Below are 18832 nucleotides of genomic sequence, written 5' to 3'. Positions count from 1 at the left end.
TCAGATTCACAAACATGGTGAATCGTTTTATAAGTGCACGTCAGTGAGCAGAGAATCTGAGACCTGAATCATATGAAAATGTTCCTCCCTTCAACCAAGAGTCTGACCTTTACTTGAAAATGTCTATTTCTATTTATCATAGTGTAATAAGATGAATTGTATATGCAGCAGACAAACTGAAGGAAGAGGACATAGCTGTTTATAAAAGGTTAAACTACTAAAAGGAAAACATAGCTACTTCTAAAGGGTTAACCCCAAGCTCTTGCAGTAGATAAACCACCTATAACAGTCTGTAGGATTGACCTGTACTGCTGCTTGTTTCCTCCCCCTGCACCTTTTGCCATAATATACAAGGAGAGATCTTATTATACCACACGTATAGCTACATTCAACATGGAGTAAAGACATTCTCTTGTAATGCTTATATGCTGCACTCTCCCAGGCTCACCCATCACAATGGCATCTACTAGCTCAGACCCAAGAAACATTGCACAGCTGTCAAATAGCAAGAATCCCGATTATTGCTGACTTCAGTCCACTTCTTAAAGGGCCATATTTCAGTGAGGTTTAAATTTGGTCTTTTCCTTCATGAGGTTTCCCAGGAGATGATAAGTCCTCTTTAAGAATGCTTATTCGTGATAATCATGCAGTGTAAATGCACCCCAAATTGTTTCAATTTTAGTTATTAATGAACTGGTTAGTGTTCATTTATTTAAAGCAAGGATTGTTGAAAAGTGTTTTCTCAAAGGTATGCCACGCGAGAGAGAGAACTACAAGCCTACAAGTTGTAAGCCAGGAAAACTTTATATGCCTGGTGAAGTAAACAATAACTGTTCCTATTTAGTAACTGCAAATCCTGAAACCCTTATGACAATTAACATATCGCTAACAAATGAATTAAAAGATTCCCTTTTACTAATTAATTTATTTTTCAACTTTTTACAGTGCCTCACACCCAAGGGCCTCTTGATGGAAGTTTGTATGCTAAAGTAAGAAAGAAAAGTCTTTCAGATGGATCGGTTACAGTTATTGACCCTGAAGTTCCCATGACAAGCAGTCCCGATCATAGTGATCACACTTTATCTGTAAGTAGTGATTCTGGACACTCTACTGCTTCTGTTAGAACGGAAAGAACAGAAGAAAAGCTTGGATCGAGAAGCAAACGAGGGTTGAGTTCAAAAGAAAAGGTAGAACTGGATCAACTTCTGAGTGGGTTTGGGGTAAATAACCCAACAAGCTCACAGAAGGATATGACCGATGTTCAAAACAAGCTTAGTGGGACGCGCCATATAGTACCTGCCCAAATTCATGTAAATGGAAACTTAAAACTCAAAGAAAGGGAAACAGATATTTTAGATGACGAAATGCCAAATCATGATTTACACAGCGTGGACAGCATAGGCACTTTATCATCTTCAGAAGGCCAACACTCTAACAATCTTGGAAATTTTAGCTGCCATAAGAGCAGTCAGAATTCTTTGCTGTCTGATGGCTTTTGCAGTAACACTGGAGATGAACATGGCCATACATTAGCACCTGACTTGGGTATTAGCATTGACCATTTGTATGAAAGATCTTATACTATCCATGAGGCAAATCAAGTTCAACAGCCAACAGCGCAACCTCCTCCTTATGTACAGAGCAATTACTCTACTCAAACTTGGGTACGTCAGCAACAAATGGTCAGTTCACAGCAATACAGCTTTAGTGCTGATAATGAAGGGCGTTTCATTATGCATACATCACCGGACACCTCCTCATCTAACGTACCCGAGATATCGAAAGGGTCTTCTGTATCTAACACGGGGTTTAATCACAGAGATGAAGTGCAAGGAAGCACGACAAGCTCAGCTCAGGACATCGCTCCTGAAGTTAACAGGCAGCCATTATCGACACCGCTAACACCAAATGGAATTGAAGTAAGGAGTGAAGTTTTGCCATCTTCTCCAACATTGGATATTGACCAATCAATTGAGCAGCTCAACAAATTAATATTAGAGTTAGATCCAACGTTTGAACCAATTCCAACTCGGATGAATTTTAGTACAGCAAATACAAGCTTACTGGCTCCTGACCTGGACAACAGTGGCCTCCACACTCCTTTAGAGGCAGAAAAACGACGAAAGCTATTTCAAGGAGGTAAGAAAGTAGGTAGCTGTGCTTTAAAAGAGTTGTTGCTTAATCACTGGGTAACAAAAATATACAGTCATGGCCGAAGGTATTGGCATCCTTGAAATCGTTCCAGAAATTGAAGTATTTCTTCCATAAAGTTATTGATATTACACACATTTTGTTATACGTGTGTTTATTTCCTTAGCGTGCATTGGAACAACACAAAAAAGCAGAGAAAGAATGGCAAATTGGACATAGTTTCACACAAAACTCCAAAAATGGTCTGGACAAAATTGCTGGCACCCTCAATTTAATACTTGGTTGCACACCCTTTCGAATAAATACCTGCAATTATTCACTTCATATTACCATCCTGTAACAATCAACAAGCTTCTTACACATCTCAGCTAGAATTTTGAACCATTCTTTTTTTGCAAACTGTTCCAGGTCTCTCAAATTTTGAAGGGTACCTTCTCCTGCACAGCAATTTTAAGATCTCTCCACATGTGTTCAATTGGATTTAGATCCGGACTCCTTGCTGGCTATTTCAGAACTCTCCAGCACTTAATTTCCATCCATTTCTGGAAGCTTTTGATTAATGTTTGGGGTCATTGTTCTGCTGGTAGACCCATGACCTAGGACGCAAAACCAGCTTTCTGACACTGGACACTACATTGCGATCCAAAATCCTTTGTGACTCTTCACATTTCATGATGTCTTACACGCAGTGATGGCATCCAGTGCCAGAGGCAGCCAAACAACCCAAAGCCATCTTTGAATATCCACCATATTTGACTGTTGGTACTGTGTTCTTTTCTTTATAGGCCTCATTCAGTTTTCAGAAAACTGTAGAATGATGTGCTTTAACAAAAGCTCTATCTTGGGCTCATCTGTCCAGAAAACACTTTCCCAGAATGATTTTGGCTTGACATTTTATCAATCTGGAGTCTAGATTTTTTATGTCTGTGCCAGCAGTGGGGTGCTATTGGGTCTCCTGCCATAGTGTTTCATTTCATTTGAAATGTTGATGGATAGTATGCGCTGACACTGATGCACAGGACAGCTACAGCCTACAGAGGCCTGCCGCCTACTGAAACATACAGGACAGCTTGAATTTCTTTGGAACTTGATTGGACCTGCTTATACACCAGCCAGAATATTCTGTGTTGCAATCTTTCATCAATTTTTCTCTGCTGTCCACATCCAGGGAGCTACAGTGCCATGGATTGTAAACATCTTGAATATGTTGCTCACCGTGGACTTAGTAACATCAAGATCTCTGGAAATGGACTTGTAACCTTGAGATTGTTGTTAGTTTTCAAAAATGTTGATTCTCAAGTCCTCAGACAGTTCTCTTCTCTTTCTGCTCTCCATGCTTAGTGTGGCACACACAGATACACAATGCAAAGATTCAGTCAACTTCTCCACTTTTTGTCTGATTTCAGGTGTGATTTATTTTCATATTGCCCACACCTGTTACCTGCCACAGGTGAGTTTGATCGAACATCACATGCTTGAAACAAAGTTGTTGTTTTTTTGCCTGCAATTTTGGAAAGGTGCCTTCAATTTTATCCAGCCCATTTTTAGTGTTTTGTGTTAAATTTTTTTCCTATTTTTTTGTGTTCCAATACACACAAAGGAAATAAACATGTATATAACAAAACAAGTGCAATTGCAATAATTTCTAAGAATAGTACTTTTCTGGAACAATTTCAAGGATGCCAACCCTTTCGGCCATGACTAATGTTACCATATACTTTGTACAGCAGTTCCTCACTATTTTACAGAACCCTGCCTCCTGTTATTGTATTAAAATTTTCATGGTTCCAGAGACCTAAAATACGGTCCTAGTCACATGGTGCTCAGGACTCTAATGTGATTTGTTATCAGACTTGTTACAGTAGTTATTAGGTTTTTCTCCTTGAGCTCTGCTCCTACCATCTCATGACCAGGACCAATATTTGTATTATTTTTTTTAAACCTTGAAGAAAATTGTGAAGGTTCTCATTCAATGACAGAACGTAGAGATCTTTAAATTGGTGACAAATTAATGGACAAAGAAATATATTTTTTTATTATATTATGAGCAAGAATTACTTGTTAGAATATGAAGTCTAGCTGACTGCAGGATTCCAATTATTTGTCTTCTAATATTTTTACTGTATAAAGGTTGTTAAAGGGAAACTTGCATCTCCGTCTTTCACGACTGACGTGAGAATAACTGTCCATCTCCAAACACATAAAGTACAGCAGATAAATAGCTATACTACACAATTTCAGTGACTCATTCATTTCCATGGGAGTTATAGAAACAAGATTTTCATAGCTCCACCTATAGTGGTCAAATCTAGAAGAAGTTTCATTTCAGCCATGAAAGATTGAGATGAGAATAGCTCTGTTCATTTCTACAAATTTATTCTTGGTTTGTTCTACATATCAGACATTCTGTGGGAAAGGTTATAAAAATTTGGAAAGTTATGCAACTTTGCCTCGCATATTGATATGTTGGAGAACTTTCCATTTTATATACATTGTTACGGTGTAATTATAGGAAACCTGCCACCCCCTCAAACACTATTTTCCCACAGATATAGTAGTAATCTGCAGGTAATGGCACTTAAATTGTGTCTGGCAGTTTTACCAGTGCATCGGCTATAGGAAGAAATTGACGAATGTAAAGAAAAATATATTGCTGTCCCCTCCCTCTGTAAATGTTACAGCTGTAATTCAACTTCTACCTGTATTGCTGGACACCGGACAACTACAGGAATACGGGTGCACACCAAACAGGGATAATCAAATAATGTCCAAAAAAGAAGAAAAAAGGGGGGCACTCACCATCCAAATTAAAACAGTCCTAAAACGGGACTGTGGGGGAGAGGTGAATGCCTTCTGTGGACGACTGCCGTTTTGCGCTGACTGCGATTCAACGGATCCTATACTCGCAGTTAGCGCAAAACGGCCGTCGTCCACAGAAGACATCACCTCTTCCCCGCTGTTTTAATGGACTGAATAAAGGACTGTTTTAATTTGGTTGGCGAGTTCCACCTTTTTTCTTTTTTTTTGGACAGAAATTGTAGCTGTATTCTCCCTGAAGCCCCTTGCTTCCACTCATAAAGGCAGTGCAGGGAGTTGTATCAGTCACTACTCACTTTACATTGAGAGCGCTATAATTCATCTCCTGCATGATGATTGATAGGCAGCTCTGGACATGCACCCTAAAGAGCAAACTGTTAATCAGTTTGCCTGGGCCATTACAGCACAGTGATTGCTAACTGCTTCCTGCATCACCTCAATAACTGAAAGCGAGCAGCCGCAGGGAGAAAGTAGCTTCATTTTCCCTGTTCCAGTAATCCTGCCACACATGATTTAATTGCCATTTACCTGCAGATTACTACTATATCTGTAGGTATATAGTGGCTTTGGAGGTGATGGGTTTCTTTTGATTTTCACGTGGTAGACATTTTAGCAGTAAGCCTGTCAGACATGATTTAAATGATACTAGAAGATTATCACTATATCCGCTATATACAGTTAAAAAGCATCTTTGGAGGTGACAGGTTCCCAATATGATATCATACACAATTATTTTTAACTGATTAGTGGATGCATATAAGGCAAGAGTGGGCAATTAATTTTCCTGAGGGGCCACATGAGAGACCGTGACTTTTGTGGAGGGTCGAAACAATAGGATAAACTTAATTTTAATCAATATTAATATCAATATATTATAATTATTATATTATTGTTAATTATATTAATTGTATCACTTAATATTGAGCAGAATTAAATATGCTGACATCCCTCTATATATCATTTGAACCAGAGTACGGCCCCTTCTGTGTATCATATGAGCCCCTCCCACAGCCCCTTATATACTGTAAGAGCCCCACACAGCCTCCACCATATGCAGCTTGAGCCCCACACAGCCTCCCCATATGCGGCTTGAGCCCCACACCGCCTCCCCCATATGCGGCTTGAGCCCCACACCGCCTCCCCCATATGCGGCATGAGCCCCACACAGCCTCCCCCATATGCGGCTTGAGCCCCACACAGCCTCCCCCATATGCGGCTTGAGCCCCACACAGCCTCCACCATATGCGGCTTGAGCCCCACACAGCCTCCCCATATGCGGCTTGAACCCCACACGGCCTCCCCCATATGCGGCTTGAGCCCCACACGGCCTCCCCATATGCGGCATGAGCCCCACACAGCCTCCCCCATATGTGGCATGAGCCCCACACAGCCTCCCCCATATGCGGCATGAGAACCAGAGAGCCTCCCCCATATGCGGCATGAGCCCCAAACAGCCTCCCTATATACTGCATGAGCCCCACACAGCCTCCCTATATGCTGAGTGAGCCCCACACAGCCTCCCTATATATTGCATGAGCCCCACACAGTCACCCTATATACTGCATGAGCCCCCCACAGCCTCCACATATACTGTATGAGCCCCCTACAACCTCCCAGTATACTGCATGAGGCCCCCACAGCCTCCCCATGTGCAGCATGATGCCCCCACAACCTTCCCATATACTGCATGAGGCCCCCCTCACAACCTCCCCGTATACTGCATGAGGCCCCTTCACAGCCTCCCCGTATACTGCATGAGGCCCCCACACAGCTTCCCCGTATGCTGTAAGAGGCCCACACCGCCTCCCCCATATGCGGCTTAGCCCCACACAGCCTCCCCCATATGCGGCATGAGCCCCACAAAGCCTCCCCCATATGCGGCATGAGCCCCACACAGCCTTCCCCATATGCGGCATGAGCCCCACACCGCCTACCCCATATGTGGCTTAGCCCCACACAGCCTCCCCCATATGCGGCATGAGCCCCACACAGCCTCCCCCATATGCGGCATGAGAACCAGAGAGCCTCCCCCATATGCGGCATGAGCCCCACACAGCCTCCCTATATACTGCATGAGCCCCACACAGCCTCCCTATATGCTGAGTGAGCCCCACACAGCCTCCCTATATATTGCATGAGCCCCACACAGTCACCCTATATACTGCATGAGCCCCCCACAGCCTCCACATATACTGTATGAGCCCCCTACAACCTCCCAGTATACTGCATGAGGCCCCCACAGCCTCCCCATGTGCAGCATGATGCCCCCACAACCTTCCCATATACTGCATGAGGCCCCCCTCACAACCTCCCCGTATACTGCATGAGGCCCCTTCACAGCCTCCCCGTATACTGCATGAGGCCCCCACACAGCTTCCCCGTATGCTGTAAGAGGCCCACACCGCCTCCCCCATATGCGGCTTAGCCCCACACAGCCTCCCCCATATGCGGCATGAGCCCCACAAAGCCTCCCCCATATGCGGCATGAGCCCCACACAGCCTTCCTCATATGCGGCATGAGCCCCACACCGCCTACCCCATATGTGGCTTAGCCCCACACAGCCTCCCCCATATGCGGCATGAGCCCCACACAGCCTCCCCCATATGCGGCATGAGCCCTACACAGCCTTCCCCATATGCGGCATGAGCCCCACACAGCCTTCCCCATATGCGGCATGAGGCCCCCACACAGCCTCCCCATATACTACATGAGGCCCACTCACAGCCTCCCCGTATACTGCATGAGGCCCCCTCACAGCCTCCCCGTATACTGCATGAGGCCCCCACACAGCTTCCCTGTATACTGTAAGAGGCCCACACCGCCTCCCCCAAATGCAGCTTGAGCCCCACACAGCCTCCACCATATGCAGCTTGATCCCCACACAGCCTCCCCCATATGCGTCTTGAGCCCCACACAGCCTCCCCCATATGCGTCTTGAGCCCCACACAGCCTTCCCCATATGTGGCATGAGCCCCACACAGCCTCCTCCATATGTGGCATGAGCCCCACACAGCCTCCTCCATATGTGGCATGAGCCCCACACAGCCTCCCCCATATGCGGCATGAGAACCACAGAGCCTCCCCAAATACTGCATGACGCCCCCATAGCCTCCCCATATACTGCATGACGCCCCCATAGCCTCCCCATATACTGCATGACGGCCCCACAGCCTCCCCATATACTGCATGAGGCCCCCACACAGCCTCCCTTATATACTTCATGAGCCCCACACAGCTTCCCTATGTGCTGAATGAGCCCCACACAGCTTCCCTATATACTGAATCAGACCCACACAGCCTTCCTATATATTGCGTGAGCCCCACACAGCCTCCCTATATATTGCATGAGCCCCTCACATCCTCCCTATATATTGCATGAGCCCCCCACAGCCTCCACATATACTGTATGAACCCCTTACAACCTCCCTGTATACTGCATGAGACCCCCACAGCCTCCCCATGTGCAGCATGATACCCCCACAGCCTCCCCATATACTGCATGAGCCCTCCACAGCCTCCCCATATACTGCATGAGGCTCCTAGGGCTGCTTCCCTTTTAAGATTGATGTCAATCTAAATTGCTATGTACAAAAATACAGAGTCAAAATCTCAGCAATGCGTAAATTATTATTACCGTATATACTCGAATATAAGTCGAGCTTTTCAGCCCAAAAAATTGGTCTGAAAGTCCCCCTCTCGTCTTATATTCGAGTCATATACACCGGGGGGTCGGAGGGGGAGCGGGGGTGTCAGGTCATACTTACCTGTCCTGACGCTGTGTCTTGAGCCCCCAGCTTCTCCCCGTGCTCTCTCTTCCTGCCTTCAGCGGTCACGTGGTGCCGCTCATTAAAACTCATGAATATGCGCATATTCATGAGTTTTAATGAGCGGTACCACATGACCGCTGAAGGCAGGAAGAAAGAGCGCGGAGAAGCTGGGGGCTCAAGACACAGCGTCAGGACGGGTAAGTATAGCGATACTCACCTGTCCTGCGTCCATGGCTGCTTGCTGCTGTCTGTGTCTGTCATCGGTCAGTGACTTCAGACAGCAGAGGGTGCGGTGACGTGGATAGAGCGCGCCGCGCCCCCTGCAGTCTGAACGTCACTGACTGATGACGTGGCAGATAGCGGGGAGCAGCCATGGACGCAGGACAGGTGAGAATCTGACACCCAGCGACGGAGAGGTGAGTATGTCATTTTTTTATTTTTACATGCAGCAGCGGCAGCACATGGGGGAATCATCTATGGAGCTTCTTATGGGGGCAGCATATGGGGGGCATAATCTAAGGAGCTTCTTATGGGGGCAGCATAAGGGGGGCATAATCTAAGGAGCTTCTTATGGGGGCAGCATATGGGGGGCATAATCTAAGGAGCTTCTTATGGGGGCAGCATATGGGGGGCATAATCTAAGGAGCTTCTTATGGGGGCAGCATATGGGGGAATAATCTATGGAGCATTTCCCACCCTAGACTTATACTCTAGTCAATAAGTTCTCCTAATTTTTTGTGGCAAAATTAGGGGGGTCGACTTATACTCGGATCGACTTATACTCGAGTATATACGGTATTTATATAGCACCATTGATTCCATGGTTCTGTACATGAGAAGGGGTTACATACAAATTACAGATATCACAAATCATAAATGGTCAGACAATACAGGTTCTTAAAGTGAACCTGTCATGTGAAAAAAAAACACTACTAGCCTGCAGATATGGGGTTAATCTGCATGTTAATAGCATTTTGAACTTGCTCGCTGCTTGCTCTTAAACTCCCGCTGCCAGGAGGAAACTAACTGTATTCCTACTGGCAAGGCTGGTTTTAGGCAAAATGAGGCAGTGGGCAAAAGTTTAAAATCCGGCCCCAAATTCTAATATATTGCACCATCACACATAAACATTTTGGTTGTATTTAAATGCGCTGTGTTCAGGTCACTAAACAAGCATTATCGACATTATTTTTCAAGTAGTTTGATGCTTGTTTACTGACCTATTTACACCGGCTGAGTAAGAATGACTGGCACAGAACAATCACTAGTAGATCAATCTGACCCCATACATATCATATTATCAGCAGCGATATGCTGCTGAGAGCAATGATTTTTGTTCCGGCATAAACAATCGAATCACGCGATGAATAGGCAGCGTTTTGCTTGTTTAGTGTAATACACCCCACAGTACTCCACATAGTATAATGCACCCCATAGTCCTCCATATAGTATAATGCACCCCTTAGTATAGTCCTACATAGAGTAATACACACCCCATAATGCTCCATATAGTATAATACACACCCACAGGGCTGTGGAGTCGGTAAGCCAAACCTGCGACTCCTAGTCCAACTCCTCAATTTCCCTTCCTCCGACTCCGACTCCAACATACTGTATATTGCTTATATTTAAGTGAAAAAATTATTGTAGTACAATGTGAACATCAGACATGTAATCATTTTTATGATACAATAGTCAAGACATTTAGATAGAACATAATATATATTTATTGGAATACAACTTTAGAACACAAAAAACTGTAATAAATTGTAAATATGTATTACACTATGTAATATCGATTACATATATATATATAATATATATATATATATATATATATACAGTGTGTGTGTGTATGTGTGTATATATATATATATATATATATATATATAAAAAACACTATGTAATAAACTATGTAAGTGGCAAAAAACAGTTTTCAACAAAAACATACTAAATAACATTTGTGCAGTCTATGAATTTGTTCTAAGAAATAGAATTGCCTCCATCAGATCCTCCTTCATAGATTACCTAAAATCTGACCTAATAATTTTAAGGCCAGAGAACAACCTCTTTACACTAACTTGGGTTGGAGGCAAAGCTGTAACCACATGGGCAACATCTCTAACAATTTCCAAGTATAAAGGAATTGCCTCATGCACAGTCAGTTTTGATGAACGGTTGAATTTTTCTTTGAGAGCAAGTGAAACATTTTACTGAAATATGGTTGTTATGCCGCGCTCAACAGAAGGCGGGGCTTCGGTCCTGACATCACTCCCTCCGGTACAGCGGTCCCTCGGGGGCTCCCGTCGGGTGCGCATGCGCAGCTCTCGTCCCCGGGGCTCCTCCTCCATGTCACGTTTGCGCTTACATGCTCCTGTCAGTGCTATCTCCGGGTCGGTCCTCTCTATGGTAATGGAGGACCTGACCCGGAAGCTGTAGTGGTCAGGTGCTTCTGGCTAGAGGATCTGACCCGGAACCAGTAGTAGTCATGTGTTTTATCAGGCGACCTCCCCCTATGGGAGGTGCCTCCTTATTGTTGTGCTTCCTGGCTGGGTCTGCTGTGTCCCTGCCTGGCTGTGCGCTGTTCTCAGGTCCTCTGCTCTGTCTTGTATTCTATTGTGCTCTTAGCACTTGTTTTGAACTCTCACTTGCTTCATGCTCAGTTGTGCCTCCTGGCAGACTCTGGTATCTTGTCCTCTGTCTCTTGCTCAGTCGTGCCTCCTGGCACTCACTCTGTCCCTGCGCTCCATTACACCTCCTGGCACGACTGCTGCTCCATTCAGTACTCTGTCGTGCTCCTTGCACGCGCCCTGCTTTGTTTACCTCCGGACGTATTACTCTACACGCCATATGTGCTCACGTGTACCTGTCTCGCACTATCCTGTAGTTAGCACACTGGAGTTTCTGGCTCCAGACCATCCACGCTAACAGTATAATCAGGCCATGGACCCCGCTGGTACTGCGGCTTCCGTCCAAAAGGAGCTGGCGTTCCTCTGGGAAAACCAGACTAGAATTATGTTATTTATCAAGTCCATGGAGTCCTGTTTATCTGCCTTACAGTCCTCTGAGCCTGGGAATGCTGCCCAGTCTCCAGCAGGAACTCGCGCAGCAACGCGACTCCCAGTCCCAGATTCTCAACTATATGTCGTCGGTAGATAATCGGCTCCTGTCTATACAATCCGTTTCTGCCCAGGCCATGGTTCCTCTCTCGCTACCGCGCTTATGTAAACCACCTCGGTATGGTGGTGACCCTGTGTTGTGTCGCGGGTTTTTGAATCAGTGTCGTTTGCATTTTGAGTTTTTGCCGCAGCATTACCCCACCGATCGTGCTAAAATAGCTTTTATAGTTTCTCACTTAGAGGGGAAGGCCCTTGCATGGGTTAATCCCCTTTGGGAGCGGGATGACCCACTCGTCTCTCAGCCTTCCGTCTTTTTGGACACCTTCCATAAGGTGTTTGACGAGCCGGTTCGCCTCGCTTCCACCACCGAGTCACTCTTTAATCTCCGTCAAGGTACTCTAACAGTTGGACAATACGCAATATGTTTTCGCACCTTGTCCTCCGAACTTGGTTGGAATAATGATGCCCTCGTAGGGGCCTTTTGGCGTGGTCTGTCCAGCCGGATCAAAGACGAACTGGCGGGCCGAGATACTCCTACCATTTTAGAGGACCTCATCTCTCTCGCGACACGCATTGATTTGCGCTACCAGGAGCGCACCCGCGAGTCAGCCACAGAAAGAAGGTGCCTCCCGCCTCTTCTCTTCCACACGCAGTTCTTTCCATCCGTTACCCGAGTTATCTGCAGTAGATCCGGAACCCGAGCCTATGCAGGTGGATCCTCTCCAGATAGCTCAACGGCGTCGGGTGAAGAGGCAGGCACAAGGGCTCTGTTTCTATTGTGGTGATGCCTCCCACTTCCTACGCTCATGTCCCAAGAGGCCGGGAAAGTTTCTCCGCCTGGGACTGGTAAGTGAGCTCTCCTCTGGTGTATCTGATTCCTCTTTACCCCTGATCGTACCTGTGTCACTGAATTTTGCTTCCGAGAGTTGCACTCTGTCCCTGCGCTCCATTACACCTCCTGGCACGACTGCTGCTCCATTCAGTACTCTGCCGTACTCCTTGCACGCAACCTGCTTTGTTTACTTCCGGACGTATTACTCTACACGCCATACGTGCTCACGTGTACCTGTCTTGCACTATCCTGTAGTTAGCGCACTTCCGTGTACACCTGGTATTCCTAGTATCCTGTACCGCCCTTCAGACATACTCACCCGTGTCTCCTGTGAGCCGTCCCTCTCAGTACCGGCTGCCGTGGTACTCGAACCCCTGGGCCTGCTCCTAACGGTCCCTGTATAGGGGTCGGTTCCACCTGGCAGCTCTCCCGGGGCCCCTCAGTGCCACGGCCCAAAGGGTCTACTCCTGGAGTTTCCGGCTCCAGACCATCCACGATAACAATGGTCAATCTACTTGCTATAGGAGACGGAGTGAAATCTTTTTCCTTGCAGCAACGCTTTGCCTGCTCCATATCATCCAAATACTTGTCAAAGTCAAACTCCTCATCTGATGAGGATGAAGATATGGCAGCAGTAGCACTGTCAGGACCCAAGTCCTCTTGCGCCTGGCAGTCCTCCTGTAGGCCACTCATCCTAACTGCTACCTCAGTCAGAGCTTCTTTTCCTTTAGTAAGCTGTTGATCATCAAGCAATATACGATGACTTGGGTCCACATAAACAGCTGCCAGAAAAATGTTATTTTCCAATAGCTGTGTCTCTCTCCATTTCATTGAAGCAGAAATGCCATCTGCGATTAAATCTCCTCTTTGGGACAGGCAAAATAGCCAGTTCTTCCACTCACTTATGAAAATGCCAGGAGTTAAATCCTCAGCTTGTAATTTTTTAATCACGGTAAGTAGGTGATTAAGCAATTCCTTCAATTCAGCCTCCTGTGTCCATTGACCTTCATTTAGGGTTACCTGAGGGTTCGCCATATCTATAAGAAATGGTTTTAGCCAGGATCAAAACTAGGGGGGGGGGGGAGAACCTCATACTGTTCTGCAGAATCTCATACTGCACACCTCAGCTGCTGCAGAACCTTATACTGCACACCCCTACACTTGAAAATAAAGCCTGCACCTTAAGATGTGGTGAATGCAGTCTATTTATTCCAACTATCAATTGATGTTGATGTGTTACTGAAGACGAGCAATGCCTGTCCAGGGAGTCCTTTTGGGCAGCTATGAGGTGTACCTGACTGGTGCTAAAAAAAAAAAAAGGAGAGTTAGTCTGTGTGCTACCCGGATTTCATTCTGTTTGGTACAGATAAGATATGGATAGACAGATGTGGATAAATGGATAGATAGAGCAGATTTCTAATCTGCTTTTGCTATTGAAAACATTATCTATGAGCTCAAAAACCTTTCAGGTGATGCGGTTTTTTAAAAAGCTGATCTGCTTTTGCAGCTGAAAAACGTATCCTCAAAAAACGCAGCAAAAACGCTGTGTGTGAATGTAGCTTTAGATCAGGAATAGAACAGCCATTTATAGGACATTTCTTACCTTTCCCAAATTCCTATGAAAAAATATTCAGCACATTCTGAATTGAACTACTGTACCCAATTTATTATATATTTTAGGAGTCGGCGTCGGACCATTTTATACCGACTCCACCAAAATGAGCTCCGACTCCACGACTCCTCGACTCCGACTTCACAGCCCTGCACACCCATAGTCCTCCATATAGTACAATACACTCCTCATAGTCCTACATATAGTATAATACACCCCTTATAGTCCTCCTCCATATAGTACAATACACTCCCCATAGTCCTCCATATAGTATAATACACTCCCCATAGTCCTCCATGTAGTATATTACACTCCCTTAGTCCTCCATATAGGATAATACACCCCCATAGTCTTCCATGTAGTACAATGCACTCCCTGTAGTATAATACACCACATAGTCCTCCACATAGTATAATGCACACCCCATAGTCCTCCATATAGTAATCCACTCCCTATAGTATAATACACCCCGTAGTCCTACATGTAGTACAATGCACTACCCATAGTATAATGCATCCCATAATTCTTCATATAGTATAATGCATTCCCAATAGTCTTCAATACAGTATAATGCAGGTCCCATATAGTATAATGCACTGTCCATAGTCTTGGGCATAGTATAATGCAGCCACCCCACAGATTATAATGCAGTCCCCCATAGAGTATAATGCAGCCCCCCACCTATATATATAAAGCTGAGTGTGTGTATGTATGAAGCCACGCCCACTCCCCATTACCACAGGGAAAGAGCCCCTGGTCCAGGGACACCCGACAACAGTTGTGACACACAGCTTGGCCTCGCATACATTGCACACACAGCTCTGCTGCAGGGACCCTCTGATCCCATGTATACGGGGTTACTATACTTCCCCCAGTTATGTGATATAAGACCCTGCTCTGTGACACGAGCTGACACTTCTACACCAGCACAGCCCTGTGTCTGACTCCTCCTCCCAAGCATGTGACTGGTCACTTGGTCCCAACATCATCACAGGTCTTTTAGCAGAATCTCGCATCTACCGAGAGTTCAGGCAGGGAAGAGCGGAAAAAAGCAGAAGCAGCAGGTGCGGGGCAGTGCCATCCTCTCCGGCAGCAGTGACTGCCTCTCTCTGGAGTTTCACTCTGTCTGCGCTGCTCGCCGCCACCAGTGTGCTGATTGGAACATAAAGTCCACACAATCTCTGGACCCGGAATTTGAGATGTGCATCAGCTGCTGGCCTGGCAGGAAGGAGGAAAGAAGAAACCCACCACACATAGGCAGAGCCCCCGCTGTCAGTCTGCACTGGAGAAGAGCAGCGAATTGAACACCAGCATCATGTACACCAGCTGGAAGAAGCGCAAACCAGTGCAGAAGGCATAAGTCGCACCCGTGCCCCCTACGGGTCCTCGCAGGCCTAATAGGGGTTAATGGGAATGACCTGAGAGCGGCGGAAGGCCGCTGCTGGCATGGAAGGCTGCATTATTCCCTATGAGGGGGCTACATTGTATTGTATGATGGGGCAGTGCTGGCATGGAAGGGACGGGGCAGGGCTATCTGCCCGGTGACACTGCCTGCCATTGTGTGTATATAAAAGCTGTGCTGCAGACAAATGCTGTGTGTAAAAGAGGAGCGTGAGGTGCAGGAGGAGGCTGTGTAAAAAGGAGCATGAGATGCAGGAGGAATAAGGCCCCTTAACTGCCGCCGTTATTTGTAGTAACTAACCACAGTTAGTTACTATGCCTGGGCAACGCCGGGCTCTTCAGCTAGTAGAATATAATGCAGCCCCCTCATAGAATATAATGTCGCCCCCTCATAGAATATAATGCAGCACCCCATATAATATAATGCAGCCCTCTTTGTATAGCATAATGCAGCCCGCACCATAGAATATAATGTAGCCCCCTCATAGGGTATAATGCAGCCCCCATATAGTATAATGCAGCCACCTCATAGAGTATAATGTACCCCCCTCATAAAATATAATGCAGCCCCTCATAGAATATAATGCAGCCACCTCATAGAGTATAATGCAGCACCATATAGAATATAATACATAGAATATAATGTAGCCCCCACATAGAATTCAATGCAGTCCCACATTATTATGGTCAGCACATACTCACTCACTGATATATAAAAACAAAAAATATAATACTCTCCTCTCCTCCTCGTTCCCCCGCTGCTCCAGACTCTGCAGAGCGTCTCAACAGCGCCACTGACGGGTACACAGCACGGTACGCAATGACATCACTTCATCATGCACTCGCTGTGTCAGAGGCAGAGGAGAGTAATGATGCTCTGGCCTCCATAGTGCTTTCAACAGTATCGGCATCTGTGATGCTGATGCAGTTTAGTGCAGCGGGGGTGGGTGGGGCGACGCTGACGTCGGGCCTTTCTGATTCCCGGGCCCCATACCGGCTATGTGATGTACCACTGTTAGCAGCACACCACTGGCTGGGGGCCCCTTGGAGAGTGGGGGCCCTAAGCAGCTGCCTAGTCTGCCTGCCCCTAATGCTGTCCTGCCTCCCGGTAGCTCTCGAGTTTCATTCAGTGGAGTAGCGTTGGTGCTCCTTCAGTCACTGCTATGTGTATAGAGAGTGGCAGCTGTAACTGTGCCTCCAGCACTGACCGCAGCTCAGAATTAAGGCCAACTGTCAGTCAGTGAAGGAGGTGTAACATGGTTCATGTATTTTGGATAAAGTCTAAAATGGTCTTTTTGTTTCTTTACATTTTCTCGGACTCTTTAACCCAAAAGTTTCACTTTTTGCAAAATTGCACAAAAATTTTGGCATTCGCAAAATAACTCCAGGGGTGTGCTGGAGTGCATTTGCATCAATTTTTGGAACTCTTAAAAAAAAAAAATTGCAATTCACAAATCAGTCAGAAGCATCTGGAAAACATCCACTTCAGTGATATATATATAAAAAAAAAAAAACAGGCAAAAACATATAAAATAGGCTTCAAAAAAAGCGCAAACACAATGATGAATATGGTGCAAACAAATAAGGGTGAAAAACACTAAAAACTCAACAAGGAACAGGTGGAAATGCAATAATGAATTGGCCCCTGAGTTTTATTAACTAAAATGTTTCCACATGTTCATAAATGATTAATGCATGAATAATTGTGTATGTGCCGATCTACGCAGACAGATGTGAAATGACTTGTAAGATTTACTATTCTATTGATTTTCATTATGTACATGTATATTCAAGATCAATTCACATAGTGAGCTTGAAGGAATGTTTTTGAGAAAGTCTTTTCTTGTCTGCTAAAAGCATTGACTTTCTAATTGAAAAGCACTGTTCATTCTCCTTAATGGAACATTTTTTGTTGTCTCAAGAGTATCCTTATAGATCTGACGCCCAGGTTTCAAAGTGAGTGGGAGCAGGGAACACTCAAATCTGAAGTCTAGAAGTATGGTAGTTGGATTCACATCCAGAAGTTTAGCTTTGTTCCTACACCGAACGAAGTCTGCTAGCCAAATCAACCTCAATGAACACAAAACTTTTCTAGAACATTGTTCTCCACTTTAGTGTTTGATTTCAGCAGTCATCTTTTATGATCAGCATATATCGGGTAACAGAGGTCTAGTTTTTGCCTTTAAAAGGATTTGGGTTATGGATTGTTTAATGCTGTGTGCAAATCACATGTACAAAAACACATTCTAATGTTTGTTCTTTCAGGGTCACAGAACAGCTCATTATCCAGAGCAAGAAAACTGAGTTTTGGTCAGTATGACAATGATGCCTCAGATCCACAGTGCACACGGTATGAATGGAAGAGGTCTCCAGAGCAAGATTCTACACACAGCTCATTTGGTGCCGTGGGGCAGTCCCGGTCTAAACAGGTATAATCTTAACTAGAGAGGATGCATACTGAAAAGTTTTTAGTAACATGGGTAAGGTATTTGGCCACAATGTTGGGGCAAAATTCACGTGAGATATTAGTGATATAACCATGTCGTCGCCATGAATTGCACAAGAAGCTTGTATTACACAATATGGCAGCCAATACTACTAACTGTTGAATTGCATGCATTTTTTAAAATTTTTTTCCATGTTTGTAATGGGTACCTTACCAAATTCCAAAAAAACAATAGTAATAGGTAAATTACTTCTTAGTGTACAACCAGTGGTCATCTGGGAGCATAGATTAGACAGACTACTTCTCTTAACTATATCAGGTCCCAGTGGACTGACGCTATTGAATGGACTTGTATTATATATTGATTATAAAAGCTTCTTTAAAAGTATTGCTATCTTACTGCACCATGTATAAGTTAACGGACCAATTTCCCTTATTTTTAATACAGCATAACCACAAAAAACAGTACTGAAATTAAGCAACACGCTAAGTGAAGAGAACCAAAATGTACAATTAAAATGTTAATTTTTATTGATAAATATTTAAAATCGAGGACACAAAACATAATGCAGAAATACCCCAGTATGGGGACCAATGGGAAAAATTTACACAGATAAAGTGCCAATGCATATGAATAGCTCCAAGTATGGTAAAAATAATAAATAATGCAAGTGCTGTTATGACAT

At 45.0% G+C, this 18832-nt stretch overlaps 1 protein-coding gene across 2 annotated transcripts in view; it reads left to right on the top strand.

Annotated features, from left to right (window-relative positions):
- The window catches only part of TNS3 (tensin 3), a 557580-nt gene that overhangs the window by 407671 nt on the left and 131077 nt on the right, over nt 1-18832 (top strand). For both annotated transcript variants that reach the window (XM_073549862.1, XM_073549863.1), the window contains exons 18-19: nt 946-2139; nt 17966-18129. In XM_073549862.1, coding sequence (XP_073405963.1) covers nt 946-2139; nt 17966-18129 — 1358 coding nt within the window. The remainder of the gene's footprint in view (nt 1-945; nt 2140-17965; nt 18130-18832) is intronic.

This window comes from Dendrobates tinctorius, unplaced genomic scaffold (assembly GCF_039654945.1).
Source record: "Dendrobates tinctorius isolate UK_male_01 unplaced genomic scaffold, ASM3965494v1 ptg000162l, whole genome shotgun sequence".
Taxonomy (NCBI): domain Eukaryota; kingdom Metazoa; phylum Chordata; class Amphibia; order Anura; family Dendrobatidae; genus Dendrobates; species Dendrobates tinctorius.
Note: the sequence above shows the minus strand (reverse complement) of the source record. Positions and strands in the feature narration are given on the sequence as shown.